General features: G+C 50.7%; 12 protein-coding genes across 12 annotated transcripts; 6 read left to right on the forward strand and 6 right to left on the reverse strand.

Annotated features, from left to right (window-relative positions):
- Positions 1-682: 682 nt before the first annotated feature.
- On the forward strand, positions 683-2267 carry COCSADRAFT_33969 (uncharacterized protein). Its single transcript, XM_007698318.1, has one exon. The coding sequence runs from the start codon at positions 748-750 to the stop codon at positions 1963-1965; it is 1218 nt and encodes a 405-aa protein (XP_007696508.1). The 5' UTR covers positions 683-747; the 3' UTR covers positions 1966-2267.
- Positions 2268-2307: 40 nt separating this feature from the next.
- Positions 2308-3334, reverse strand: COCSADRAFT_33970 (uncharacterized protein). The gene is made up of 2 exons (XM_007698319.1): positions 2644-3334; positions 2308-2604 (listed from the first exon to the last, which is right to left on the reverse strand). The coding sequence occupies exons 1-2, from the start codon at positions 3273-3275 to the stop codon at positions 2550-2552; spliced, it is 687 nt and encodes a 228-aa protein (XP_007696509.1). The 5' UTR covers positions 3276-3334; the 3' UTR covers positions 2308-2549.
- Positions 3335-5156: 1822 nt separating this feature from the next.
- On the forward strand, positions 5157-5681 carry COCSADRAFT_110510 (uncharacterized protein; the record flags this gene model as incomplete). Its single annotated transcript, XM_007698648.1, has 1 exon — positions 5157-5681. A coding segment is annotated over exon 1 (492 nt), but the record flags the coding sequence as incomplete, so codon positions are not given.
- Positions 5682-8035: 2354 nt separating this feature from the next.
- COCSADRAFT_23525 (uncharacterized protein) lies at positions 8036-9332 on the forward strand (the record flags this gene model as incomplete). Its single annotated transcript, XM_007698240.1, has 4 exons — positions 8036-8072; positions 8121-8266; positions 8307-8419; positions 8783-9332. 4 exons carry the CDS (start codon positions 8036-8038, stop codon positions 9330-9332), a joined length of 846 nt encoding a protein of 281 aa, XP_007696430.1.
- A 292-nt stretch (positions 9333-9624) lies between these two features.
- Positions 9625-11610, forward strand: COCSADRAFT_284803 (uncharacterized protein). The gene is made up of 3 exons (XM_007698649.1): positions 9625-9954; positions 10158-10534; positions 10585-11610. The coding sequence occupies exons 1-3, from the start codon at positions 9910-9912 to the stop codon at positions 11336-11338; spliced, it is 1176 nt and encodes a 391-aa protein (XP_007696839.1). The 5' UTR covers positions 9625-9909; the 3' UTR covers positions 11339-11610.
- Positions 11611-11881: 271 nt separating this feature from the next.
- On the forward strand, positions 11882-14731 carry COCSADRAFT_135730 (uncharacterized protein; the record flags this gene model as incomplete). The annotated part of the gene is made up of 2 exons (XM_007698650.1): positions 11882-13459; positions 13529-14731. The coding sequence occupies 2 exons, from the start codon at positions 11882-11884 to the stop codon at positions 14729-14731; spliced, it is 2781 nt and encodes a 926-aa protein (XP_007696840.1).
- A 119-nt stretch (positions 14732-14850) lies between these two features.
- Positions 14851-15586, reverse strand: COCSADRAFT_284807 (uncharacterized protein). Its single transcript, XM_007698651.1, has 2 exons — positions 15244-15586; positions 14851-15163 (listed from the first exon to the last, which is right to left on the reverse strand). Exons 1-2 carry the CDS (start codon positions 15443-15445, stop codon positions 14970-14972), a joined length of 396 nt encoding a protein of 131 aa, XP_007696841.1. The 5' UTR covers positions 15446-15586; the 3' UTR covers positions 14851-14969.
- A 412-nt stretch (positions 15587-15998) lies between these two features.
- On the forward strand, positions 15999-16302 carry COCSADRAFT_82063 (uncharacterized protein; the record flags this gene model as incomplete). The annotated part of the gene is made up of 2 exons (XM_007698652.1): positions 15999-16179; positions 16277-16302. 2 exons carry the CDS (start codon positions 15999-16001, stop codon positions 16300-16302), a joined length of 207 nt encoding a protein of 68 aa, XP_007696842.1.
- A 784-nt stretch (positions 16303-17086) lies between these two features.
- Positions 17087-19375, reverse strand: COCSADRAFT_135738 (uncharacterized protein; the record flags this gene model as incomplete). The annotated part of the gene is made up of 4 exons (XM_007698653.1): positions 19288-19375; positions 18439-19236; positions 17469-18386; positions 17087-17272 (listed from the first exon to the last, which is right to left on the reverse strand). Exons 1-4 carry the CDS (start codon positions 19321-19323, stop codon positions 17087-17089), a joined length of 1938 nt encoding a protein of 645 aa, XP_007696843.1. The 5' UTR covers positions 19324-19375.
- Positions 19376-19420: 45 nt separating this feature from the next.
- On the reverse strand, positions 19421-19606 carry COCSADRAFT_82806 (uncharacterized protein; the record flags this gene model as incomplete). The annotated part of the gene is made up of 1 exon (XM_007698654.1): positions 19421-19606. The coding sequence occupies one exon, from the start codon at positions 19604-19606 to the stop codon at positions 19421-19423; it is 186 nt and encodes a 61-aa protein (XP_007696844.1).
- A 1394-nt stretch (positions 19607-21000) lies between these two features.
- COCSADRAFT_33973 (uncharacterized protein) lies at positions 21001-21690 on the reverse strand (the record flags this gene model as incomplete). The annotated part of the gene is made up of 1 exon (XM_007698320.1): positions 21001-21690. A coding segment is annotated over exon 1 (227 nt), but the record flags the coding sequence as incomplete, so codon positions are not given.
- Positions 21691-21740: 50 nt separating this feature from the next.
- COCSADRAFT_157526 (uncharacterized protein) lies at positions 21741-23303 on the reverse strand (the record flags this gene model as incomplete). The annotated part of the gene is made up of 6 exons (XM_007698655.1): positions 21741-22010; positions 22167-22292; positions 22341-22474; positions 22527-22806; positions 23107-23178; positions 23232-23303. The coding sequence occupies 6 exons, from the start codon at positions 23301-23303 to the stop codon at positions 21741-21743; spliced, it is 954 nt and encodes a 317-aa protein (XP_007696845.1).
- Between the last annotated feature and the right edge of the window lie 1436 nt (positions 23304-24739).

A 24739-nucleotide genomic window follows, 5' to 3' on the forward strand; every position in this document is an offset into this window, starting at 1 on the left:
TGTTCACTATCGCAACACAAAACACAGTATGCACTCATTTTGCCGATACTAGAGAATCAAGAGGCGCCTTTGTGGGCTTGTGAGTAACATGCTCCTGACCTGTGGAATAGAGCCACAATTACCGGTGTCGCTCATCTAGTCCCCGTCGCTACGGAATTCAAACGCCGATTTGATACTCCTGCAAGCCTAGGCATCGTCTCCTAGTTCAGACGCCAATGTGCTTGCCTTGTTTCACTTCGGCATGTGGAGGGCTAGAACTTTTAATACCGAAGTCGTACTGATCAATCGAAGGCTGGGGGGATGTGGTGGCAACCAGCACACATCCGTCGGCTCGGGATCTTTCCAAGCCAAGGATCCAACCCCACCCTAGTCATGCATCGGCGACTCGCTAGCTTCACAGCCCATTGGGTATCGCATAATGCGCATGGTTGGCTGTGGGGTCTTATCTGGACCCGGCAATGCAGAAGAGGTTGAGCTAGCTGTGAGAATGCGGAGTCGCTTGTTGGGGACATTTGGTCTGGGGAATGGGGTCACCACGACCAGATCCCGATCCTTCGGCAAGAAGGAGATAGTGCAGCTTAGTATAATCCGATATGGCAGAAATCAGTCTTTATTATAGAGACCACATGGGCCTTCTAATCCTATCATTCTTTGCATTATTCTTTTGAACCTCCCGGGTGCTCGCCCTTATCGATTTCATACCAATATTCTGGCAATCTTTCTATCTACCATTACTGTATTGGACTGATGGCACGCGATAGAAAGTTCGATGTCGGGGTTGCAGTGATTGGTGGCGGGCCTGCTGGCATGGCAATAGCGCTCGGATGCATCAAAGCCGGCATCGACGTCAAGGTGTATGAACGATATCCCTATGCCAGGCCAGCAGGAAACATTCTCAATCTATGGCCACCAGCCATACACGCCCTCAGGTGCATGGGCGTGAGTACGACTGACCTCGGAGCTGCCTCGCCTGCAACCACGTTCCGGAATCCCAGTGGACATGTACGTGCTACGGTACGGCTGGCGGACGATGTCATAGAGAAATACGACGGCGGCTTTCTTGGGCTTTTGCGGCCAGATCTCTACAAACGGATGCTCTCGGCTATTCCCGAGGGCGTCATGGAGTTCAATAAATCCGTGACTGCATTCGAAGACACTGGCGACTGTGTTCGGATGACGTTGGGAGACGGTACTGTCATCAAAGCAGCTGTCATCATTGGTGCTGATGGCATCGACTCTTCTGTCCGCACTCACCTATGGGGTCAAAGTCCTCGAAGAAACCAAGACCTCCACGTGATCGGCGGCTTCACCTTTGACACTGCCGATGGTGTCATTCCTGACGAATGCGTCATCACCCACGACCCCCAAGTTCAGGGAACATACGGACCTCTTCTGAGCCAGGGCCGCAAAGGCCTTCAGTGGTGGTTCGTTGAGGGATGGCCTGATAGCAAGCCCGTGGAAGAAAGCCTCAAAAGCCGTGCTCAAACGCTGTCGAAAAGATTTCCCGGGCCCCTCAGTGAACTCGTGAACAGCACCGCCTCAGAGGATGTCGTCATGTGGCCAATTCGCGACAGGGTGCCACTCAAGAAATGGTCCAAGGGCCGGATGAGTCTTGCTGGAGACGCAGCCCACGCTACCTCACCTTACGCTGCTTACGGCGCGGGAATGTCCATCTCGGACGGATATTTCATAGCGCAAAGTCTATACAAAATTGACCTCTCGGACACAAATGCGGTCGCGAATGCACTCGAGCGGTATGAGGGATATCAGCTGGCACACACTACACACATGGTCGAATCGGCGTACTTTGTTGGCAGGCTCTTCCATCACGTTCCTTTTCCACTGAATTATCTTCGTAATCTGGTTCTGGACTGGACGTCCATGTTGCAACGTGAGGTTGGTGACAAGAACCCTGAGGAGATTACTGGACAGTTGAGGTTGATGGGGAAAGGCATTACTATCTAGAGTACGAGATGCTCTGAGCTTCCAGACTTCACTATTATACTTAGCAGTAATGGCTATTACTTGTAGAGAGGGAGCATAAAGACTGTTCATTCAAGGAATCTGATCTAACAGTGAGCAATGAGGAGCCAAACATCATTCTAATTCCTGTGCTCTACTATGCGAGTACGGCGAAATAGTTTAGCAAGGTGCTTCTTGAGGCAAGGCTAATAAGGAGATATCATAGGAATTTAGTACGGTAGTTAACCATTATTCAATGAAGTAGTATCAGTAATTCAATTCAAAGCAGGGTTTCATGTGCAGGGGGTACAATATCACATCACTCATCCAAAATTCTGCTTTGGTAAATATCTTTATAATCTTCATTACTCATATGATATGAAAATAGCTCCAAGAATACCACTTCAGTTGAACTTGCGATGCCAATTGCCAATAGCATCATTCAGCCTTCATCCATACAGTGATTCCTTTACACCCTGAAGCCTTAATTGAAAACAATATCTTGAGCTTGGCTAAGAGGTAGTCTTGGGTAGTTACCCGGCGACTGGGGTGCACTCGTAGGAAGCATTTTTGTCAGGTGAGCCACCCTAAGCCTCACGCTTGAATGGTGCGGTCTTGTGAGGAGGGCTGGCCTCGCGCTCCTTGAAGGGAGCAGTCTTGTGGGGAGGGCTTGCCTCCCGCTTGAAGGGAGCAGTCTTGTGGGGAGGGCTTGCCTCCCGCTTGAAGGGAGCAGTCTTGTGGGGAGGGCTTGCCTCCCGCTTGAAAGGTGCGGTCTTGTGAGGAGGACTGGCCTCGCGCTCCTTGAAGGGTGCGGTCTTGTGGGGTGGGCTGGGGTCCCTCTTAAACGGTGCGGTCTTGTGGGGAGGGCTTGCCTCGCGCTCCTTGAAAGGAGCAGTCTTGTGGGGGGGACTAGCCTCTCGCTTGAAGGGTGCAGTCTTGTGAGGAGGACTGGCCTCGCGCTCCTTGAAGGGTGCGGTCTTGTGAGGAGGACTAGCCTCCCGCTTGAAGGGCGCGGTCTTATGGGGTGGGCTACGCTTCCAGGGGGCTTCCACGGCGTCCCTCTTGAATGGGGCAGTCTTGTGTGGAGGACTGCGCTTGAATGGGGCAGTCTTGTGGGGTGGGCTTGCTTCGCGCTCCTTGAAAGGAGCGGTCTTGTGAGGAGGACTGGCCTCACGCGCCTTGAATGGTGCCGTCTTGTGGGGAGGACTGGCCTCGCGGACGGCGACCTCAGCGAGGGCAGCAGGAGCTGGAATGGCAGCAGCCGAGACCGCACCCGCCAGAAGGGGGAGGAAGACGATGCTGGAAAACTTCATGGTGAAGGTGGAGTCGATGGTTGTTGGTGAGGTTGCACTGAGTAAGATGGAAGAGGAGGTAGAGGAGACAAGGAGTGAGCTGTGAGTTGTGAGTCTTCTAACGGGGCGTTCGGCTTGAATATATACTTCTCTTCTCCCTATACTCCATCTTCAGCCGGACACGATGATGGTAACACCCATGCTACTGATCCTAGCGTATGTACTTACTGCCTTCGTATCGGCTGTTTTGCTCAGCGTTCCAGATGAAACTGCTTACTCGACTTCCAGCTACACTCGATCAAGCGTGATGACCACATCCGTGCTGATGCAGGAAGCATATTTGTCGTCGTATTGTTTGAGATGTTCGATCTTCCTAGTCACATTATGATAGGGGGTTTTTTTTTTGCGAGATATGTGTTATCATGGCTAGATTTTATTAACTCTTTTATTCTGGTCCTATGAGGTATTCGTTAGACTACACACACAATGTAGATTCAGCCATTACAGAAGGCTACGCAGCACTATACAAACCGGCACACGAGTAGTTTCCTATACCGCTTAGAATAGCTGGTGAGCTCCCCCCAAAGCGGATAACTACTACGGTGAGCTACATGCATAGCTAGTTTACAGATAGCATGCGCGACTTCGGAGATTACAAAACTACTTTAGGCGTTCCATCTCATGATGTCGCGATCCTAAATTCCCACTTTGGGCCTAGTCTCTGCTACGCATTGGTGGGACCCGATCCTTCCGAGATATCGTGCTGACGGTTGTCACTCAGCCTCACACATTCTCCTACCCTAAAAAGCTTAGTATCAAGGATAAGTTGACAGCATATAGGCTGAGCCTCCACGCTAAATTCAGCTCCTCCAGCCTCATATCGGGCCGGAGGACGGCGACGTAGTGGAATGGGATCTTGGTAGACGTGCACATTTAACCGGGCTCAACGGCGCTGCCCGCCATAGGCTAGAAGCCACCATGCCAGCCGTTAGTAGTAGCTAGTAACCAGCTGATTACAAGGGGACGTCGTTACAGCGCAACCTAATCATCAGCATGCCTGCTCAGCACAGATTAGCGCGAGCTTCTTTTGTGCCGCAAAGCCGTTGTTTACTATACATGCTCCTGAACGCGGGTGGCGTCTTTCTATTTTTCGCCTAGGTTCATGCAAGGATACTATGAATCAGCTTCACCAACATCTGCTGCAGTGTGAGATTCGTCCCTGGAATTCTATGGCCATTAAAAACCCAGCATTATGGCGATTTGCGTTGGTCATGATAGTAGAGTAATAGTCCGTAAGAGCCATAGAGCGTAGCTGTGACCAGTTTCGGCATTTCACAGCCGCACTTCAACCTTGCAGGCATTCGATCACATGATACTATTACAGTCACTAATCGATAACGAGGTACATTTTCGCTGTGGTTGCTTTCTTCTAGACCCATCTTCTTCTCATTCTTTTCTCCCATCATGCTCTCAATCCCACTCAGCGCCATCCCTATCCTCTTAATCCTCAACTGGTCCCAAGCATCCTCAATCCTATGGCAATGCAGACCCGGCCTTGCTGACCTGAACACCATCTACCCGGATCTGGCCCCTGATTTGAAAGAAAACAACACTGTCGGAGAGGGCACAGATGGACAAGTCCTATTTTCCACCTCATCCGCTACAGCGTTAAAACGCTTCTTCCTGGAGTCCACCACTCCAGACCGGATACACCACGAGTACTGGATTGGCCACACGCTTGTGCATCCTAACATCGCGGCAACGCACTCTTTGAACTATGTCGGGTCCGACACGAGGGGTTATTGGCAAATGGAAATGGAATACGTTCCCTTTGCCCTGCTTGACCTTCTCGACTATGACAGATGGGCTGAGCGGGCATGGTCCTTCGACGCCATCAGTTGCTTTTTCGCGCAAGTAGTTGACGCCGTTGCCCACATGCATGAATACGGGATTGCGCACCGCGACATCAAGGTTGAAAATATCATGGTGGCGCGGGATGGCACGGTCAAATTGATCGATTTTGGTAGCGCAGCAGTGTCTCGGAACTTGCTTACGGGCGCACGGATTGGAAGCTGGGCTAATTGGATTGGAACACCGATTACTATGGCGCCAGAAGTTCACGGAGAGCGCTTCTTTGATATGGAGAAGGCGGATGTATGGTCACTGGCTGTAGTATTTGTGAGGTTGTGGTTAGGTGTGTATCCTTGGGAGCCAGAGATGATATTGGGAGGGCTAGAAGAAAATGAAGCATTCGGGGTTTACACGGAGGAAATGAGGGATGAGAGAGCGTGTGGAGAAAGTGAAGATGAGGATAGATTGCTGTGCCAAATACCGCTCGAGAAAGCGCGAGTCGTGATTGCTGCGATGCTGGAGCTTGATCCGATGCGGAGGAGCACTTTGCCGATGGCCCTGAATAGCGCTTGGCTTAGAGAGGCATTCAATAAAATGCTTTATAACAAGTCTGCGTCTACTTGATGTGTCATGAAACCCAGCCACAAAGAATTTATCTTCTAGGGATTACATTAGTTATTGTATATAGAAATAGAATAGAAGTGTAAGAATCATCCATTAAAACCCGATTTCTTCCAGGCTACATAAATGTAAACTAGGATCAGCCTATAGACGATTCCTATCAGGCTTTTAAATCAAGCAGGGGCCTATACTTTGTTCCGTTGGACACAACGAACCGTTCCGCCACCTGGATAACCAACACTGGACGCAGGCCCATACGAGCCCGCAGGCAACATCCATTTGTAAGTACCTCTCCGTCCGCAGCCCTGAAACAGCTGCATTGGGCATTATAGATAAGAAGTTTTAGAATTTGAGTAACTCAAAGTGCACGTTTTCTTGAAGATGGGTAAACCTCACGCAAGCAGGTACATCGCCAGGTTTGCCGCAGATGACATTGGATGGAAGGTCTGTGCCTGGTTGTAAGCAGCAGGCGACTTGGGCGAGGACCGCTGGGGCGAGGGCTAGCGCAAGGCTGATGATGGTGGCGAGGTACTTTATGTTGGCGGCGAGATGGCAGTAGGTCAACCTTGATAGGGAAACTGACAGGAGATTTCCTAGAGGTTATAGATGAATGATCGATAGATGATTTTTGATAGTATGCCAGCTACTGCCTCGCTATAAACGCGGATCCCGTCGGGCATGTGCTCTAACTTCCATGACACTGATCCCTATATACTATTGCAGACAATGCTAGACTATTCGGCTGATTATGTCTTGGTATCAAGAGGTCCGGGCCATGTCATTTCGCAACTGAGCTTGGCTTCTACTCTATGGTACTCTGACCATAATTCATTCTGAAGGGATACTGGGAGTGGAAACTTATATGAATAAACCGTACAGTCCATAGTGATGTATCATCGGGTCAGGGCTTGTTGAAGGAAATGTAGATATTGTCAACAGTGTCGGTCTTTGTTTAGTGAGAGTGGGAATCCTCGGTCCTCAAGACTCGGGCGCCGGTCAGTCTTCTTCTAATAGCTTATTTCCAGATGTGTATGCCTACATATTGTGCTTAAGCTTGATTTCAACCTTACAGGTTACACCCTGACCGCAAAAGGAACGTATGCGGAGCTCTACTAAATTAAAATTACCGAGCATCATAATGCCTACACCTCAAGTACTAGCTCTGCGTCTGGTTTACCGTGGACACGCCGAGATTTAGTGTGAATCAAAAAAGAGCTTAAACTCTTATTGAATTATGGTTGATAGCTAGGATAAGCTTCTTGTGTAGTCTTGACTAGTTATAAATCCTACGGCGATGCTTGGAGGGCATTGTTTCGCCACTTCCTCTACCAAGCAAGACCGCTAGGGCGCTTCTACATATGCCGTTTGGACGACTGAAGAACGATGTATGACGAGCCCAACTTGCGGAAACGCAAAGCAGAACTCTAAGGCGGTTGTATCGTTCTGGGTGACTTTGTTTGAGACGTTGAGACATTACTAATAATGCAAAAGCTCGGCCGAGCTCAAGACGGACGCTCTCGCTCTCTTCCCGAAACCAAGGTCACATTACTACTAAGGCATGAGAAGTGAACTCCCAGTGTCAAAATGTTTGTAATCAAAGTCAAAGGCTCCGCTTGGATGGATATCATTTATCCGTGTTGACACTTGGGAATCGTATCCATTCCATGTGCCGTGCGGAAGCTTTGCTCTCCGACACTTTACAATTTGGTGACGCGTTACCATTCATCAGAGCCACGACGCTTCATGGAGCTTGTTTGGGATTGTGTCGTTGTTTTTCTTCTCTGGCGCTGAGGCCGATAGTTGGGTCGTCTTGTATTGGTGGGCTTGTGGCACAAGATACATGTCACGAGTTGTTTGGTGCGGCATTTGTCTAATCAAGCAGCATGTCGTTTATCGGTGATCGGTGGCAAGTTGTTTACAGAGCAAGTTAGTGTCCAGTTGGGTCGTGTGCAATATAGGGTGAACACGAGAAGCGAGACTCGGCAAGGAAGTCGACGGTAGGCTTACTGCAAGATAAATGGTTGCATCGTTAGTCGATGTTGCGGTGGTACCGTGGTGGAGTGCAATGGTTGGCCATGGTCATATTGGGCAAGCCACCGTCTTTCTGTGGGGACGGCATTGATTGGCTTGGAGGGAGTCAGTGTTGGATGCAAGGTCCATGGGATCCAGAGTATGGCATGTATAGCGGGTCGTGTCCCGACATCCGTTGAGAGTGGAGGCACAAAAGCAATGGGTGGGAATAGCGGAGTCGAAGGATGCGCTGGCGAGGGGTAGAGAGGGAGCGAGTGCAATCAGAGTGGCAGTTGGAAATGACACCCCACGCCGGTCATGCAGAGGACGCCCTGCGTAAGCGTTTTTTCTTCTTCTTCTCTTCTCAGGCTCTGAAACGTGCAGTGCATATGCAGCAAACGATACCAGTAGAGCATCGCAGCGATGGCGATGGTGGTGGCGGTGGTGGTGGTAGTGGGGTCGGAGGAGGGGATGGAATCGGACCTATTCAGGGTCTTCAGAGGTTGTACATGTGTACAAGTGTACTACGTGTAAGTAGGTAGTGTAGTATTGGTACATGTACTACGGCAGTCGGCCTTGTCAACGCAGTTCTCCCGAGCTGCAGGTAGCCGTGGTGCTGGCCTGGAGGCGCGAGCACGTCATGGAGCGAGTCGTGTGCTCTGGCTCGTCATTGCATTGCTGCGGTGTGAGGCGCACAGATGAGATGAGCATGAGGGCGGCGATGCGGGGTAGGCAGCGTGGTGGTGACACGAGACGGCGCCTCCAAAGCTGACGCCCATGGGCCGAGTCCTGGTATTATGTATGAGTGTGTGTGTGTGTTTGTGTTTGTGTGTGTGTGTGTCTGTATATGGCCGGCGGTGACGCTCCTCGGTTGGTGACGGGACAGTGGAAAGGCGCTGGATGGAGATGGAGCATGGCGACTAGCAGTAGCACGGGCGCATACATATCGCAGTGCTGAGTCAAGCAAGATAGCCTGCCTGTGGGGCCATACCAGTAGTGGTAGTAGTTAGTGTTCTGGAGTAGGTGTTGAGCTCTCACAAGGCCAGAGGGCTTCAAAGAAAGCCGCCTGCTGCTGCTGCTGTTGCTGCTGATGCAATAACGGCGCAGTGCAACCCCAAGAGAAGACACGGCCGCTGGCATCTACACGGCTCATGCTGCCCTCATGCTCTGCTCATGTCCAATGCGCTGCTCGCCCACCTGCGGTTTTGCCTCCCAGGACAATGCAGTTCTACGATGGGTATGGTGCGGACGGGCGTGGAAATTTCTCCGAGTCTCTCCCTCGTCGAGTCACCGTTTACTAGCCATGTCGATGTCGGCGCCAGATACAAAAGCATCGACGCTGCCTCGAAAACGCCCACCCACCCCCGGCTCCCTCTCACGCACCCATACCGGTACGTACAGGCCCAGTGCTCACATCCACCTGTCCATCCATCCATTCATCCATCCACCCATACACAACAACCCTCTCCCCCACGCATCCTCAACATCGACGTCAGCGGCACCATATCCGCCCTACGCGCCGCGCCTGTTTCGGACCCGACCGACCATCCCACGCCGTCCCAGGCCTTTGCCCGCGCGTTGCACTCCCTGCCCTGAACACTAACCTTAACCCTCCCCCTAACCCTCGTCGACCCTTTTGCTACCCTCGACCAGCCCGCCAGCCAATTGCACCTCTCCAATCTGCAGCCATCCCCACGCTACCTGCATCTGCTACCCCAGACTTCTCCCTGACCACCTTGCCCTCCCCTTACCCTTGCCCTCCACTCTGACGTCTTGCCGTCGCATACAGCGGCTTCTGGTCCTCTCTCCTCTGCTTCTCTCACTCCTGCTTTCATCACCCACCTGACTCGTCCCTTTTCAGCAAACTTTGTGGGATGAATTTCGGCTTCAAAAACGACACTTCGCACTGGCCCATAGGACAAGAACACATCAACCGATAGTCTGGTCACCTCCCCCCGCATCTCCCCTTCCTTCTCGTGATAGCGTCGGAATAAAAAAGTACCCCCTTGCTTTTTCCCACGCTCCTCAAACGCTTGCCCCATTGTGCTAGCAGCCTGTTTGGTCTATACGACTTACCAAATCGGAAAACTGCTGCAGGTGGGCACCCTGCCACCACGCGATCCATCACCACCATCGCAGTCTTACTATTCTTATCTTGCCGTTGGCCTGCGTAATGGAGTCTTCTTTAATCCTTCTATCTGCCAATATCCGCATTTTGGTACGTCGATTCTCCATTTATCATGCTCCTTTTGCTGCATTGCAGGGAAGAAAAGAAAAAAAATCTGCCTTTTACATCGGGGGCGGCCTTGGTGGCGGGTCCTTCATGCACGCCTTTGCGCAGGGTCGACGTCTTATCATCCCCTGCCGCACCAAGTTTTTCTTCCTCGCAAGTCGGCTTTAGCTAACATGATCACTTCCAAGGATACAGAGCTTGCTCTGATACACATTCCATTGCGCCTGTACCATACCTTTCTTCAGTCCATCCTCCAGCTAGTGTTGCCTAATGCAACTCGCGATGGCTTTGACAGTAGCTCGGGTGCTGTACAGCCTTTGAACAGCTGGCCCTTCGAGCATCCTTTCGTAAACATTTCAATCACCCCGGTCGAGTGTTCTATTGTGTGCTCGAGGGCGCTTGCCAATGAACTGTTCGTACCTGTCCTTGCTCTTCTCGATGCCGAGTCCCGAGAATCTGTAAACATTACTCAAGACGACTTTGTCGTCATGCAAGTCGACGGCGAAGGACTGGATGCTGGCCAACGTGTCCTCGAACTGACGAGTCCTCTTGCCCTTGCGGGCATGTGAGTATTATTGCTGCGTGCAAGACGATCCAAGGCTGACGCAACATTAGACCCATCTTCTTCATCACAACCTACTTCTCCGACTACATTCTCGTGCCCCTTCGACACCGCTCCCAAGTCGTACAAGCACTCGAAGAGCGCGGGTTTCAATTTGAAAAAGACACTTTGTCGTACGTCAACTCCTTCCAACCTGGTCGCAAGCATTCGGCCGCTTCTTTGGAAGTCCAACCCCCAAGGAGCCCGCCCCCAACTACCATCTCCGAACTGCAAACAAAGACTTTTGCTACCCTAAAGCGCCGCAACATCGTGCCGACGGTAGACTCTAGCATCCGCCTAGTGCAGTGCGCGGGCCGTCGAGATGGCATGAACCAAGCGCGCAACCGCAACAGCAGGACCACTGTTGCCGATGACGCACTCCATCTTGGCCTCGTAAAATGTCTCATTACACAGCCTTGTCCGAAATTTTTATCCCTCACGCTAACTGACACCGAATCCGCCGCTCTGCTCGTGGATCACACGCTACTACCGCACTTTGCTCAAGATACTTTGCTGGGCTCGAGGGACGAGTTCCTTACCCCTATTACACTTGATCTGAGGGAATTGCCCATGGAGAGTACGGGTATCGTGTGCGGCGTGGCGGGTCGGCTGGTGGGCGAGACGACGAGTCAACTGCAGGATCCTGTTGAAATGAGCTATTTAAGCACAGCGCGGGCAGGTACAGTCATGGTTGCAGAGGAAGAATTGCAACGGGCGCTAGGTGCTTTGCGAGGTGCAGAAAACGGTGTGGCAGCTGCGAATGAGTAATGGATTGGACAGAGCCGTGCTCATGTGGAGCGATTGGTACTTTATGATTGTACGCATTATTGTAGCCTGGGTGGAGTTTTTCTTGGATGCGCATGCATTGGCTGACTGGCCGCAAAAATGGTGTGGGGTTGTTCTCTTTTTCTGCATCTACTCTCGGTAGCAAGTCGACATGATGGTGGGAGTGTTTTTTATGTTTTGTTTCTCTCTTCATTTATCACAATCCAACGGTAATGTACTGATTCCAAGTTCTCTGCTTACCGTCTTCGAGATGCACGCGGCCACCTGTCCATGCAGTCTCATACTCATGCATATGTACAATAGTAGTGGGGGAGCCAGACAAGAAGGGTCCACACGCGTTCCTCGTGGGGCCGGGTCAAAACGCGCCGGAAATAAGCTCGAACCCTTCCTTAACCCCGGACGTGCATGACACTAGACTAGAAATGCGTTTCCACAACAAACAGACATCCATATCAGCCCAATTCTTATCCACTCCAGCACCACAGTCTTAATCTGAATGCAGCGAGCACAACGCGTCAATACAAAATGCCGCCATCGCATTCCTCATACACAGCAAGCCCGACGCGCTTCCAATCACCCCAACGCAGCCCGTCGCGTCCGCCCTCGCAAGATGGATCGCAGTACGAGATGGATCTAGACGCCTTAGGCCTCAATTCGACATTTGAATCGACAGAGCTTGAGCATAGCCATCAGCCGCCCGTTGACCGTGTAGACACGAGCGAGATCGAGGGACCAGAAGATTTCACCATGAACATGACCTACTGGATGACGGCCGATCTGCCCCTGGCGCAAATCAAGTCGCGGAAAGAGGCCAATACCAAGCGCCCGACGGCAAGGATGGATGCTATACCAGACGGCAGCGAAGGGCGGCAGGCGACAGAGGTGGGTGAACCGGTAGTTGTAGTCGAAGAGCCCAGGCAACGGTCAGACAAGCTGTCTCGTACAGCGTCACCCAATAGGCGCGCAAACGGCTCGTCGGAAGAACGACGGCACAGCAAAGCGGTGTCGGAACGATCGATGGAGAATGATGAAAAGGTTCGCAGCTTCCTCAGCAACCTCCCAGACACAGAAATGGATGGCGCACTCACCGGAACGCCACTCCATGGGCCCCGGCGTAGTTTCTTGCAGGTTCCTAGGTCTTCACCACCAAAGGCGCGATCACTGCAACCTACCGTCGAAGACTATGATACTCCGCGGAAACCCACCCTAGAGACCGTCATACGCCATACGTCGGCCATCATTGATACGAACGAACAGGACGTCGCCCGCAACAAGATTGCAGAGCTACAGCATCAGCTCGAACAGCAAGAGTCGTCTTCGAGGTCGCGCATCACAGAACTCGAAACCATCTTGTCGTATACTCGTTCCGAGCTCGAAAGCACCCGTGCTGAGAACTACAAACACAAGGAAAAGTTGTCGAGCCTGGAAAAGAGCATGCAGCGTCAGAGTGCTGATCATGATGCAGCTCGCGCAGCTGCTGATGTCCGCTTGAAGTCGCTTGAAGAAATCGAGCGCCAGCGGAACAATCTCGAAGATTCGAACCGACAGCTTGCGGAAGAGATCAAGACAAAAGACCATAGCCTAGACGAGGTGCAAGCGGAGTTGTCGCACGCTAGGCTTTCGCATGAGCGGGAGGTCCAAGACTTGAAAGGCACAGAGGTACAACGGTCTGATAAAACGGACGAGAGTGCGGAGAATAAACGATTGTTGCTGGCCGAGCAGCTGTCTTCAGTTCAGGCACGAGCCAATGCTCTTCAGTCCAATCTCCAAACGGCGACAGCTGAAGCAAAGCTGGCACGTGAGGAGGCACGGGAAAAGAATCAAATATGGTCTGCAGTCGAAGCAACTGCCTCCGAGCAGACTCGACGCATTGTTAAGCTTGAAGGGGAACTGCAAAATGTGCGTTTCGAAGCTCAGTGTGCAAAGGCTGATGCCGCAGCTAAGCAGCAATTGTTCCAAACAAATCTCGAGCTCAACACTCGTCTTCGTGCGCTCCAGTCTGAACTCGAGAGGGCGCAAAAGGACTCTACTGGGCACGGCCAGCGCACTGAGCCTGATGAATTAGAGGCTCGAATTAGCTCTCTCCAATCCCAGCTGGATTCCGTACGTGCAGATAATGCTGCAAAAGACCAACAACTTCAACACACGATCTCTCTAGAAACAGAAGTGCAGTCACTTCGAGCTCGAATTACGGCTCCTAGGGACGATCAGACTACCAATGATGGACAGCCTCGCCAGGTTGTTGAGCTGGAGGCTCGTATACGATCTCTCCAATCCCAGCTTCAATCTGTGCAGTCTGAGCTCGCAACCAAGGATCAAGAGATGAGAAATATTATTGAGGAGCAGGAGCAGGCTGAGCATCGAATCAACATGTACCAGGGCCGCTTGCAAAGCCTAGAAGCTGGCAATGCTAATCTTCGCCAACAACTAGCAGAAGCACACCGTGAAAGTGCTCAAGCAAGAGGCGATGCTGAACGATTTGAACGAGACTTGGAAGATGCCAATGATCTGTTGAAAGAGGCCCGAGCCGAGGCAGACCGCCGTGTCAGCGACATTGACAAGAAGCTCAGCAAGATGAAGGAATTGAAGGCCGAGGTCGAGACCAAGTTTAAAGAATTACGAGCGCAACACGAAGATATGATTGAAGAACACGATACCACAATGGAAGAAGTCCGCGACAAGGCCGAAGATGCCGTGCGCAAAGCCGGCGCACTCCTGGAGCAAGAGCGCAGCGAAAAGCGACGCATAACACGAGACCTCAAGCGGATCAAAGAAGAAGTCGAAACACTGCGTAACAGTGCAGCACAACAGGTGCAGAGCCAAGACGATGACGAATCCACTGTGGATGACCATGACACGATAACCAACTCATCCGCCACGGCTACCAATGCTCAAGCTACGGAGATTACTAGTCTCCACAGCATCATCCGCACCCAACTTGCCGACATCAAAACTCTCAAGTCAGAAGTTTCGGCCCTCCGTAAAGAAAGCAAGACGCACAAGTCCACGCGCTCGGGCTCCTCTCCTTCCACCATCTCTGTACTCGAATCCACCATTTCCGCCCTCCGCGCAGAAAACGCATCTCTCCAATCTCTCCTCGCTACCAAAGAAGCAGACCATGAGGCTGTGAACAAAGCCATGGATGAAAAATTGGCAGTTTTATTGAGTAAAGTGATGAAAGAAAAGGCGAAGACGCTCGTGGGGAAACGCGATGGGCAGTGGAGTGAGAGTGTCCGGGAGTTGGAGAGTGAGAGGGAGATGTTGGGTAAAGTAGTAATGAGGCAGTGGGGGAGAGAGGAATTGGGTATTGAAGAGGAGAGGGATACGAAGGATGGAAAGCAGGCATATCGGTACAAGTATGCTAAGCGGGCATGAATGTTCATTTTTTTGTTAAGATATTAGTTGAGGATCTTGGATGAAGCGGTTACAGGGGCGTTTTTTTTGGCTTTCATGAACGCCCTCTTTTTTTTCAATGTGAATATGACATCCTTGGTATGATCCAGGCGCGCATTTGCATGAGTGTATGAATCGAATTTCGACGCCTATTCCATTCGAAATCCCCAAAACTTGATCACCATTCCCCCATCTGCATCGTGTATCCCCCAACGAAAACTCAAAGCAGTCCTTTCCTTGCCAAATCCACCTTTTTCGCAAACTCGCCCTCGCTCCATCCACCTTTAGATCCGCAAATCGCAATTCCGTCGCCCAGCTCAACTTTATCTTCTACACTTTCCCATGCGCAGGGGCAGTGATGCGGGAAATGGACGCAGGAGAGAGTACCGGGGCAGAGGTAGTGTGAGCATTGTGCTGTTGTTGACTTGAGATCAGCCGTGGAACTTCCATATAAAATATACGTAGGTATAATGGGGGGGAATGTAGTTACTTACCGCCTTCATACTGCGCCTGATACCAACTACTATCGCTCCGCACATTCTGCGCCTCACCATGATGATTGTGTCCGCCACCATGGTGGTGACCGCCGCCGCCATGATTCCCGCCGCCGAACATTTGGTCGAAGAAGCCGAATTGGGCGGCTATGGGGTATGTGAGGGAGAAGAGGACGAGGATGAGTGAGGTGAGGCGAGACATTTTCTTCTTGAGATCTTTTTAGAATTTTTTTCCTTCTATTTTTTCTCTAGAGTGCGAAACAGGACAATGAATGACTGGACTTGGAGGAGAATACACGGGTCTTCGCAGAGAGATATAGGGATGCAGGGACCTTTGAACATGCGAAGTGGATGATGTGGAGGTTTAGGCTTCTGGGTAAATCGGGGGTGCAAACAGTGCAAACTCCCCAATCTCTGATTGGTTGCCAGTCTTGTTGCAGGGATGCAGCGGTCGAGCGCGTGTCTTGGCGAAAATGGGGAGCTCGGTGGTCCGACGAGAAAAAAATGCCGACTTACTTGGAACTTTCCTTGAAGCTACCCTACCGACTAGCTTTTTCTGCTTCGCGATTCACCCACTCGTCCCCGTCGCCAACATTTACTCTTCTTCGCAAACCCCCGTAAAGTCAATTCTTGCGCACCAACATCTCGCAGCGTACGTCTCCAGCCTCCCTCGCCTTCTTCCTGCCCTGCGTGCGCGCGCAAAAATCAGAAGACACAATACCGAACGCAGAGCTAACGTGAAAACCGTTCACAGCATGCATCTCATGTACATTCCCGACCCGGCGAACCCGTCGAAGCGCATCTACACGCTCAAGAAAGTGATTGATGGCGAGGTCAGCAAGAGCGCGCACCCGGCGCGCTTCTCGCCCGACGACAAGTACAGCAGGCACAGGGTTACGATTAAGAAGCGATACGGTCTTCTTTTGACGCAGCAAAGTATGTTTTTTTTTCTCTCTTTGAGCGGTGGGGTTTTTGGGTGGGGGAGTGAAGTGGATTGAATTGGGAGATGGGCAAGAAGCTAACACGTGAGCAGAGAACAAGGTTGCTGAGAAGATCTGAGTGTGGGAATGTGATTGCACGAGCAGATGCGATATATATCAACGGGGTGTGTGTTGGGGGAGTAAAGAAGAGATGGGGGGAATGTCCAGAGGGGAACAAAGAGAGTGTGGATCAAGGGCGTTTACAGGCGTAAAATGGGCGAGGGCAAAAACTGTCTCATTGAGAGAATGTCACGCCATACTTTGAGGAAATGGGGTTTTTGCTTGCATGGGGTTGCAAATGTCTCTTATAGCAATGTTGCGGGCTACATGGTCCTTATATGCGGCTTACTTACACATTTTCAGTGGGAGTGAACATGTGGAAATGCCTTTGTGAATGCGATAACCCAGCTGATGATGTCACGTTTTGCGATTGATTTAACTCTCCAGTTACCATGCAATATGTTTTGGCTATTATATCTTCGCCCACCTACCCTCCCATCCACGCTAGCAATGTGAAAGCTTTCCATTTCAAACAAGATGAATAATTCCACATTAACTACCAATAGCCAAAAGTGTTAAGACGTAGCAAATGAACGAAGAAGAAAAAGAATATACCTTTTTGGAAGTGAAAAAAGAGAGACATGGAAAGATATAAAACGCCCCAGAAACCCCGAACATTAGGCTTGGTATCGAAACACATGCTTTCTCCGTACTTCCCCGTTCACCACATTCATCTCGATCGTTGTCATGGAAAGAAAAAAGAAGAAAAAAAAATCAATACTAGCACATTCTCAAGTGTCCAGTCAAGTCAACCGTGCCAATGGGTGCTATTTCAAGGGGAAGAGAGATGGGGTGGGAGACGACTACAATGTACATCTCCTCCTCACCTTCTTCTCTTTATTCAGCCTCTCAACTACCTCTTCCACGTTAGCGAATTGCTCGTAGAACTGTAGCGATTGGGGGTTTAGCAGCGTGCCGCTGGGTTTGATCTTCTTGCCTGAGACGATTTGCTTGACAGGGAGTTCGACTTTCTTGAGGTTTACAGTCGTCTAAACAGTGTTTGTTAGCTTTTTTTCTTCTTCTTTTGCACTAAACGATATTTCGACACACTATGTTTGCCCTTCCCCCCCTCTCTCTCTCTCTCTCCTCATAAGAATGAAGGGGGAAGGGGGAAAGAAATTGGATAAGGAGAGGAAAAGAAGAAAAAAGAAAAAAAAGAAAAAAAGGACAAAACGCATAACGTACCGGAATTTCCCAAGTCTGAAACACAAACCGCGGAACATGCCTTTTACTTCTCTCTTCCGCAATTTTGCTCTTGATCCGTTCGACCAGGCCCTCTCTGAATTCATGACCCTGTGCCATTTTCAAAAACAACATGACGCTCTCATCTACATCCTGCGGCCGGCGCTGCCCGACAACCATGCAGTCTGCGACCTGTGGAAAATGCGCTTCAATCACACTGTATATATCCGCCGACCCAAAGCGCACGCCAGATGGATTCAACACGCCGTCTGCACGGCCGAGAAAGAAGATCTGGCCCGTGACGGGATGCATCTGGATGAAGTCGCCGTGCGTCCAGACATGCGGAAAGCGCGCATAGTAGGCGCTTTTGTACTTTTTGCCCGTGGCGTCGTCGCCCCAAAAGCAAACGGGCTGATTGGGAAACGAAGCCGTGGCGACAAGCTCGCCTGCAACGCCGTCTGGAACTGCTTCTCCAGGCGTCCCACTTGGGATCAGGGCATTGTAGACTTCGACTTTTGTGCCTAGACACGGGCCCTGACACCCGCCTGCGTACAGGGGCTCCAGCGGGTTTTCCATGCCGAACCGCCCGGCGATGTCAGTGCCGCCGGATATGTTTCTGAGGTGGACGGAGGCCGGGAAGGCGTCGTCGTAGAACCAGGCGAATTGCGCTTCAGGCAGTACCATGCCGGTTGTGCCTACGCTCTTAAGGTGCGACAAGTCGAACAGCGAGCGTGGCCGGATATTCCTTTTCTGGAGCTCGTGCAGGAAGCGGGGCGATGTACCAAAGTCTGTGACGCGCTGGGAAGAGAGGATGGAGAGGAAGCCTTGGGGTGTTGGGCGAAAGGGAGAGCCGTCGTAGAGGATGCTGCGACACCCGAAGAGTAGGATCTGGATAGATACGAGATACATGATCCAGCCAGTCTGTTTCGACTATTGTCAGTGGCAGGAATGGGTAAAGAAGGTAGGACTTTACAGTTGTATATTGCAGTATCACACTTTCCGGTGTCACTTCCTTGTGCAGAATACTCTCTTTGCACACGTTGATTAGCACGCCACCAGTCGAATGCGCAATGCATTTCGGCACACCCGTAGTCCCACTAGAGTACACAATCAGAAAAGGGTCGCGAAACGCAACTCGCTCGAAAACAAGGTTCTCGTTGCCTTGTGCTGCTTGCAGAAAGGTCGCGAGTGTTTGCGTACTGCCCAGTCCCTCTATGCCTGCTGGGCAGCCACGAAAACGCGGCTGTGTTACTACGCCTTCGAATTCCGGTACGTCTTGCATACCTGCCACGAGCTGGCTAATCTTGGGCCGCAGATCTATCGTCTTGCCGTTGTACACAGCCCAGTCGTCCACAAAGATGTACTTTGGCTTAATCTGCAAGAGGCGCTCAAGAATGCCTTTTGCGCCCATGTCGGTACTGCTGGAGCTGAAGAGCGCGCCCAAGCTGACTGTAGCCATGAAGACGATGAACGTGTCGAAACTAGTAGATGCAATGAGGGCTACTCGATCTCCTTTCTGCACTCCCTTTGCACGCAGCGCATTGGAGAGGAGGCCCACGCGGCGGCGAAGCTCACCCCAAGTTAGATGCGCTACATCTGTATTTCCTTCTCGGATTTCTGTCAGCGCGATTTTGTCGTCTTCTTTGTGTAAAGTGGTGCAACGTGATGAATTCATGTCAGATGCGGTGAAGAGAATGTTTTCTGCAAAGTTGAGATATGTGCCGTGGAACCAGTGGGGGTTTTCTTCCATGGGGATCGAGGTGTCGACGACCTAGTATGTTCAGTGAAGAGCGATGCAGAGGTCTTAGACTGTAGAGTTTACCTGCTTATAGGAACCAGAATGAATCAAGTTGGACATCGTCCACACGTCTTCCCAGAAATCAGTTCGATTTGGGCCAACACTCCACGCGTACAAATCACGATAGGTCTGTTCTCACGTGTTAGATACTGGTTGTTTATTTGCAAACCTTAAAATGAAGAGGCAAGTGACTCGCCTCCATCTTTAGTCCATGTTTAGCATTCGCATTTTGCATGAATTTCCACATGGCCGTCGACTTTGGATCCGGGTGCTCCCATAGTTTACGCGGCATGGGCATACTGGAAGCCGACTGAGACTCGTAACCATGCCCACCTATATCCATTGCCTGTTGTATCATGTTTCTTTGTAGGCGAGAAAAGTCGATGTCGAGACTAAAACGAAGCAAACCAACGGTTCGGCCACAAACGCCGCCGAACTGCTATATGTTGTACAAGGAGAGGAGCAAAACCAAAGCCCAAGGCTGACTGGGGGCGAACAAAGTTTGATCTATCATGTGGGAGAAGAGGGATTTTTGTTTACATTCTCGACGAGGGGTACCACCCAGGTGTTATGCTCACAATTCTGTTTTCTTTCTTTTTCGTTTGTTCAACTCAAAACTCCCTGGATGATCGCCACCACGGAAGACACGGATCTTGGAAACACAGCTGTAGTGTTGGGGGGGGGGCATGCATGTCGACTCTGGAACCGCCGACAGGTCCCAAGCCCCGAAAAGCAACAATTGGAGAGGGATCGAATGCATGATATGTGACATAGATTCGCGCTGAGCCAGATAGGGGAGAGAGGCCTGGAGACAAGTGCAAGAGATGCTACTGTTGTCTCATGCAGTGTTTCGAGGTACAAGAAGTGGGTTGGATGCGCTGTAATGACATGTACATAAGTAGATGTTCTGCCGCTTACCGCAATCAGACGAGAGGTTGAAGGTCTGCGGGGAACCCTCCGGGCGCATCAAACAAACATTTTCGTTGCTTTTCCCGGCTTGGCCTACATATGCCGTGTACAATTGGGAGGTTTGCTTGGATGGTCTTATCGCGCCTTGCTCTTTGATTTTTGCAAGCGCAGAGATTAATGCTCCAACGCGATGCCAACTGAACCCCTTTATAGTTCTAGATTTTGAGCTGAAAGCAGTGCATCTAGATGCTGTCATCCATTGGTACCTTGGATATATAGTGTTTTGAAACGGTGGTCTATTTTAGACTTGTGATCGGCGATGCGGAGTAGTCTGTACCGACGTCAGAATTGGGTAGGGCGGAGTTGTCTGGACAGTTTGGAGACTTGGAGCTAGTACTGCATGCCAGCGATCACCACGTGATCTCAGCTTGAGGTGCAAAAGTATCTCAAGATTTCTCACAAAAACACACGACAGCGGGGATTTGTGAGTGATTGGCCACCTGAATACAATTCACCGGCGAAACGGCTCACTCAAGAATATCGAACATGTTTCGATGATCATATGTAACTACGAAATATTATGATTTGATGTATTATACCCACTTCTATGAATTAGGAATAGCTGCAAGGTAAGCCATATGTTCAAATTTTTCTATCATTGATGATCAAAACCAATTTGATCATAATTTTTATGCATATTTTGACTTGCTAAAGTTGAGTTGGAAATGCAATCACAGTACAGACAAGTATTCACGTGATCCCAGTCACATGACCTTCTCCCAGCAATCTCCGCACCCCCCCCCCCCCCACGTCCTCCACCCTTGCTCGCACGACGCAATCAACCCGCTATCCAAATGTCCTCTCGTACACCCAAATTTCCAAATTTCCAAGCACACGGTCCCCGCACTCGCTCAAACAATAGTCTTGCGGGCTCAGACCCACATCTACCGAGCACTCGGTTATTAAACACTATATTTCAAACGCGCTGACAGGCAACCGGCTTGGAAAGGGTGTGCACATCATATGTGGAATTAAATCATGGGGGCATGTGGTTTAGATAAGGTCGGTAAAATTTTGGGGGGATTTCCCCGCCGGGTGAAGGCGATAAGGCGGGTGGGTTATTGGGAGTGCGAGGGCTAATTAATGAGGTTTTCTTTGGGGGAGTGTTGCTTGCGATGTCGTGCAATATGTACGTGCAGGACGGGATATGGAATTGTGCAGCTATGGGCCGTGTTTCCTCTGACCTTGTTCTTCCGCCGTACCCCGGTGGCCGAATCATGAACGAAAGTAGGTGAATAAGGTTGGGTGGGGGATGATGGTGTCAGCGTGGCGAGTATGGCGATTTCGACTAAGCTATTGCGCTGCATGTTTAGTAGTAGAAAAGTACAATAGGAGATTCTAGACATCAAGGCGCTGATAGGAGATGGATTTAGTTGCAGTTAGAGGTCTCTTTCAAACTTGATGTTTGATTGCATGTATGTTGCGTCTATGACAGATTCATTTCTTCGTATGTCTTGCAAGTCTATGATTTCACATAGTTGAGAGATTGTATCATCAACCTAAATCCCTTAAGCATATGACTTCTCGTTACTATCTCTAGCGCGGATTAAGCTTCTCTTTGCAACGCTGGTAGTCCTTTTTGGGAACCCTTCCCAGGAATTGGCATAGGTAGCAACAGCTGTTCCGGCAAAAATGGCAGCCTGCTCAGGGGTCTTTTGCACATCTGGGCCTGTCGAAGTTCCTCCGACGGGAATGCCAGCATCGACAAAAGGTACATGATCGGAGCGGCCGTCGTACTCCTTTAGGATGGTGCTTGTTCCTGCAGCTTTGAAGTACTGCTAGAAGAGGTTTTGTATCTGAGTGGAGCCGTCGGGTCCAGGCGTGCCAAAGGCCTTGCCATCGCCATCGTAGGTTTGATGGACGTAGTTGAGCGAGCCAAGCTAGAACATAACCGTAAGCAGCCACGTCTACAGAGCATGAAGTGCAAGACGTACCAGATCGAAATTCAAATAAGCGCGGGTTTTGGCATTGTCAGCTGGAGTGAGGTTCTTGATGAAATGTGTTGAGCCGGGAAGATAACCGGCCAGTTGGGTGGTCCAAAAGGCAAATGTTACCGCGTTCTTGATTTAGTATTTTGACAGTCCTTTGGCGACCTCATAGACCCCAACTAGGCCACTTGCAACGTCGTTGATTGCTGGGCCCTCAAGCACACCATCCGAGTGAGCACCGACAATGAGCTTGTTGTTGTGGTCACCGGATTTGGTGGTAGCAATGAGGTTTGATGAAGTGATGTTGCGGATGTCTGTGATACTCGTATGAGCCATCTTACCTCTTCGAATCATTGAACAGCTTACCTGAGTAGACATCAAAACTGGCAGATATCTTTTCTCCGCGTTTGAGTGCCGCGACTATGGGAGTAGATACATTCTTGATGATATTCAGGGTAGGGACGTATGGACCCTCAGGCCGAGGAGGAGCGAGCAGAGTGCCGTCTTCAGGGCCTCTGTCATCGATGTTGTACAGAATAGATCCGACAGCTCCAGCGGGGCCAGAATAAGCAGATTTGATACCATAGTCGCATGTCCCACGGGCTATGAGGGTAATCTTGTCAGCTACCTCCGCAGTATAATCAGTCTGGAAATTTTCAGATTAGTTGCAAGTCAGATAATTTAGCAAGGTGATTTCACAAGCATACTCTATTACATCCACCTTCGACGATGATCAAAGGAGCAGTGACTTTTGCAGTGGGAGAATATTCGACAGAGCAGTGCCATTGATGGAGAAGGAGTTTATCTGGTCACTCCAGGAAATTACCTAGGGAAACGTCTGGAGGGAAACATCGTAGTAGTTGAGGGCATCAAGATTGTCTTTGAGCTACTCGAGTGTTGCTTGCTGTCCTAGGCTACCCATGCTTCGACTCTTGTTTGGAGTGACATTGGCAAAGTCTTCCAGTTTTCGCACACTGGCCAACAAGTTATCACGCAGGATTTGAGACTTGAGCAGTACCTGGAGATTGTTAGAGCATGAAGCGTTTTGCTAAGATGCAGTCGACGTCTTACGGGGCTCACGGCCGGTTTGTCACTTGCAGAAGCGCTAGCAACAAGCGCAGTGAATATGATGGAATACCTCATAGTGTGGACTACGAGAACGGGTATTCACAAAGATGGTTTAGGAAACGATGTGGGAAACAACAGAGCTGACTGTAGCGGAGGTGGTCGCTTTTAACACCCTTGATGTGACCCCTCAAGTGATGTATAGATGCAGCCTTCTGTCGAGGGCTTACTGCTCTGTGAATGGACCAGCAAGGTATCGACGACGTAGATGAATGCTGGCAGCGGCAGGATGGCGGTGATATGGAGTAAGCACCAGCATCGGGGGGAATACATAGCGACGTACCGCAGTAGATTTGGTGTATTCGGATGCTGCGCAATGCTGTACGGTGAGTAGTCGAGAAGGAGTGCGTCAGATAGAGGAATCCAGTGGCCAGTAGGCAGAGACGTGAGCAATAGAATAGAGCAAACACGCAAGGTTGGCTGTTAGATGGCGGCAAGACTAACTTTGATTTGTGTGTGCAAGGTCAGGAAGGTGCACTAGGCCAGATGGAGCAAACAATCCATGCACGTTTAGCTGCATATCAGAACGGTTTGGGGGTATTCGGTACGCGAAGAAATAAGATTGATCGATCCGATGTAATGCATGGGCTATGATTCGCCGAGTTGATGCAATGATGGTAGGAGACTCCTTGTCGGGCTAGTTGCTAGGTCACGTGGCAAACACTATACATTTTCTGGAAAGATTTGGTCACTTTCAGTGGATGACTTGAAATATCACCTGTCGAAGAAAGCGTCATTAAGGTTCACGCCTATGACGCCCGGACAAATATCGCAGACTATAGAGATACCAAGAACCCTTTAGGCGCTGTTCTGCTTTGTCTGAGACCGAGCAGAGGGTAAGATGTCATCCATACGTAGCCGTGGATTGCAGCGTATTAGTCATTGATTCAAGCCTTGAGATGGTTTGGTCATTTTCATGATCAAAAGGTCTCGAGCTCATATATACTCGGGGCGACTGTCACGGAGGGAAGAAGCGCAATGTCTGCCTAGATGCCATGTTTCTTGGCGTCATTGCTGAGGCTACTAGCAGACAAAGCTCAGGTTAGTGGTGCCCGTATTCCGCCTTGCAACACATGGCCCCGATTGTGGCGAGTTTGGGGGCAGCGGTGTAGACCCATGTCTTACAGACAACAGCCTTGGGTTGGTCGGGTGCTGCCGAGTCACACTGCGCACGAGGCTGTTTCCACGAAAAGGGCTGCTGGGATGGGTGCGGCGATGGAAATGCAACACGGGGTGCCGTCAGCGTGGTTGATGGTAAGTAAGTATAGCCATGTGAGTAGTATTAATAGGGAAGCCAGAGGGTCGGGTGGAGGGTGAGTAAGCAGAGAATACGTGGTGCAGGGAAGTATTAGGATGTACACTACACTAATAGCAGGTGGGGCGATGGTTCCTTCCTCAGGCCACGGCTAGGAGTCAGGCGGTGAGGCTTGGCAGGCGGCGACGGGGCGGCCATG

The sequence above is a fragment of the Bipolaris sorokiniana genome (assembly GCF_000338995.1).
Source record: "Bipolaris sorokiniana ND90Pr unplaced genomic scaffold COCSAscaffold_3, whole genome shotgun sequence".
NCBI lineage: Eukaryota > Fungi > Ascomycota > Dothideomycetes > Pleosporales > Pleosporaceae > Bipolaris > Bipolaris sorokiniana.

Excerpts from the sequence above, each read along its gene's own strand:
- COCSADRAFT_33969 (XM_007698318.1), top strand. The coding sequence starts at position 748 with ATGGCACGCGATAGAAAGTTCGATGTCGGGGTTGCAGTGATTGGTGGC.
- COCSADRAFT_284807 (XM_007698651.1), bottom strand. The coding sequence starts at position 15,445 with ATGTCTCGCCTCACCTCACTCATCCTCGTCCTCTTCTCCCTCACATAC. Across the intron at positions 15,164-15,243 it reads TCAGGCGCAGTATGAAGGCG|CACAATGCTCACACTACCTC; the intron begins GTAAGTAACTAC and ends AGTCAACAACAG.
- COCSADRAFT_33970 (XM_007698319.1), bottom strand. The coding sequence starts at position 3,275 with ATGAAGTTTTCCAGCATCGTCTTCCTCCCCCTTCTGGCGGGTGCGGTC. Across the intron at positions 2,605-2,643 it reads CACAAGACTGCTCCCTTCAA|GGAGCGCGAGGCCAGCCCTC; the intron begins GCGGGAGGCAAG and ends TGCTCCCTTCAA.
- COCSADRAFT_284803 (XM_007698649.1), top strand. The coding sequence starts at position 9,910 with ATGGAGTCTTCTTTAATCCTTCTATCTGCCAATATCCGCATTTTG. Across the intron at positions 9,955-10,157 it reads CTGCCAATATCCGCATTTTG|GATACAGAGCTTGCTCTGAT; the intron begins GTACGTCGATTC and ends ATCACTTCCAAG. Across the intron at positions 10,535-10,584 it reads CCTCTTGCCCTTGCGGGCAT|ACCCATCTTCTTCATCACAA; the intron begins GTGAGTATTATT and ends ACGCAACATTAG.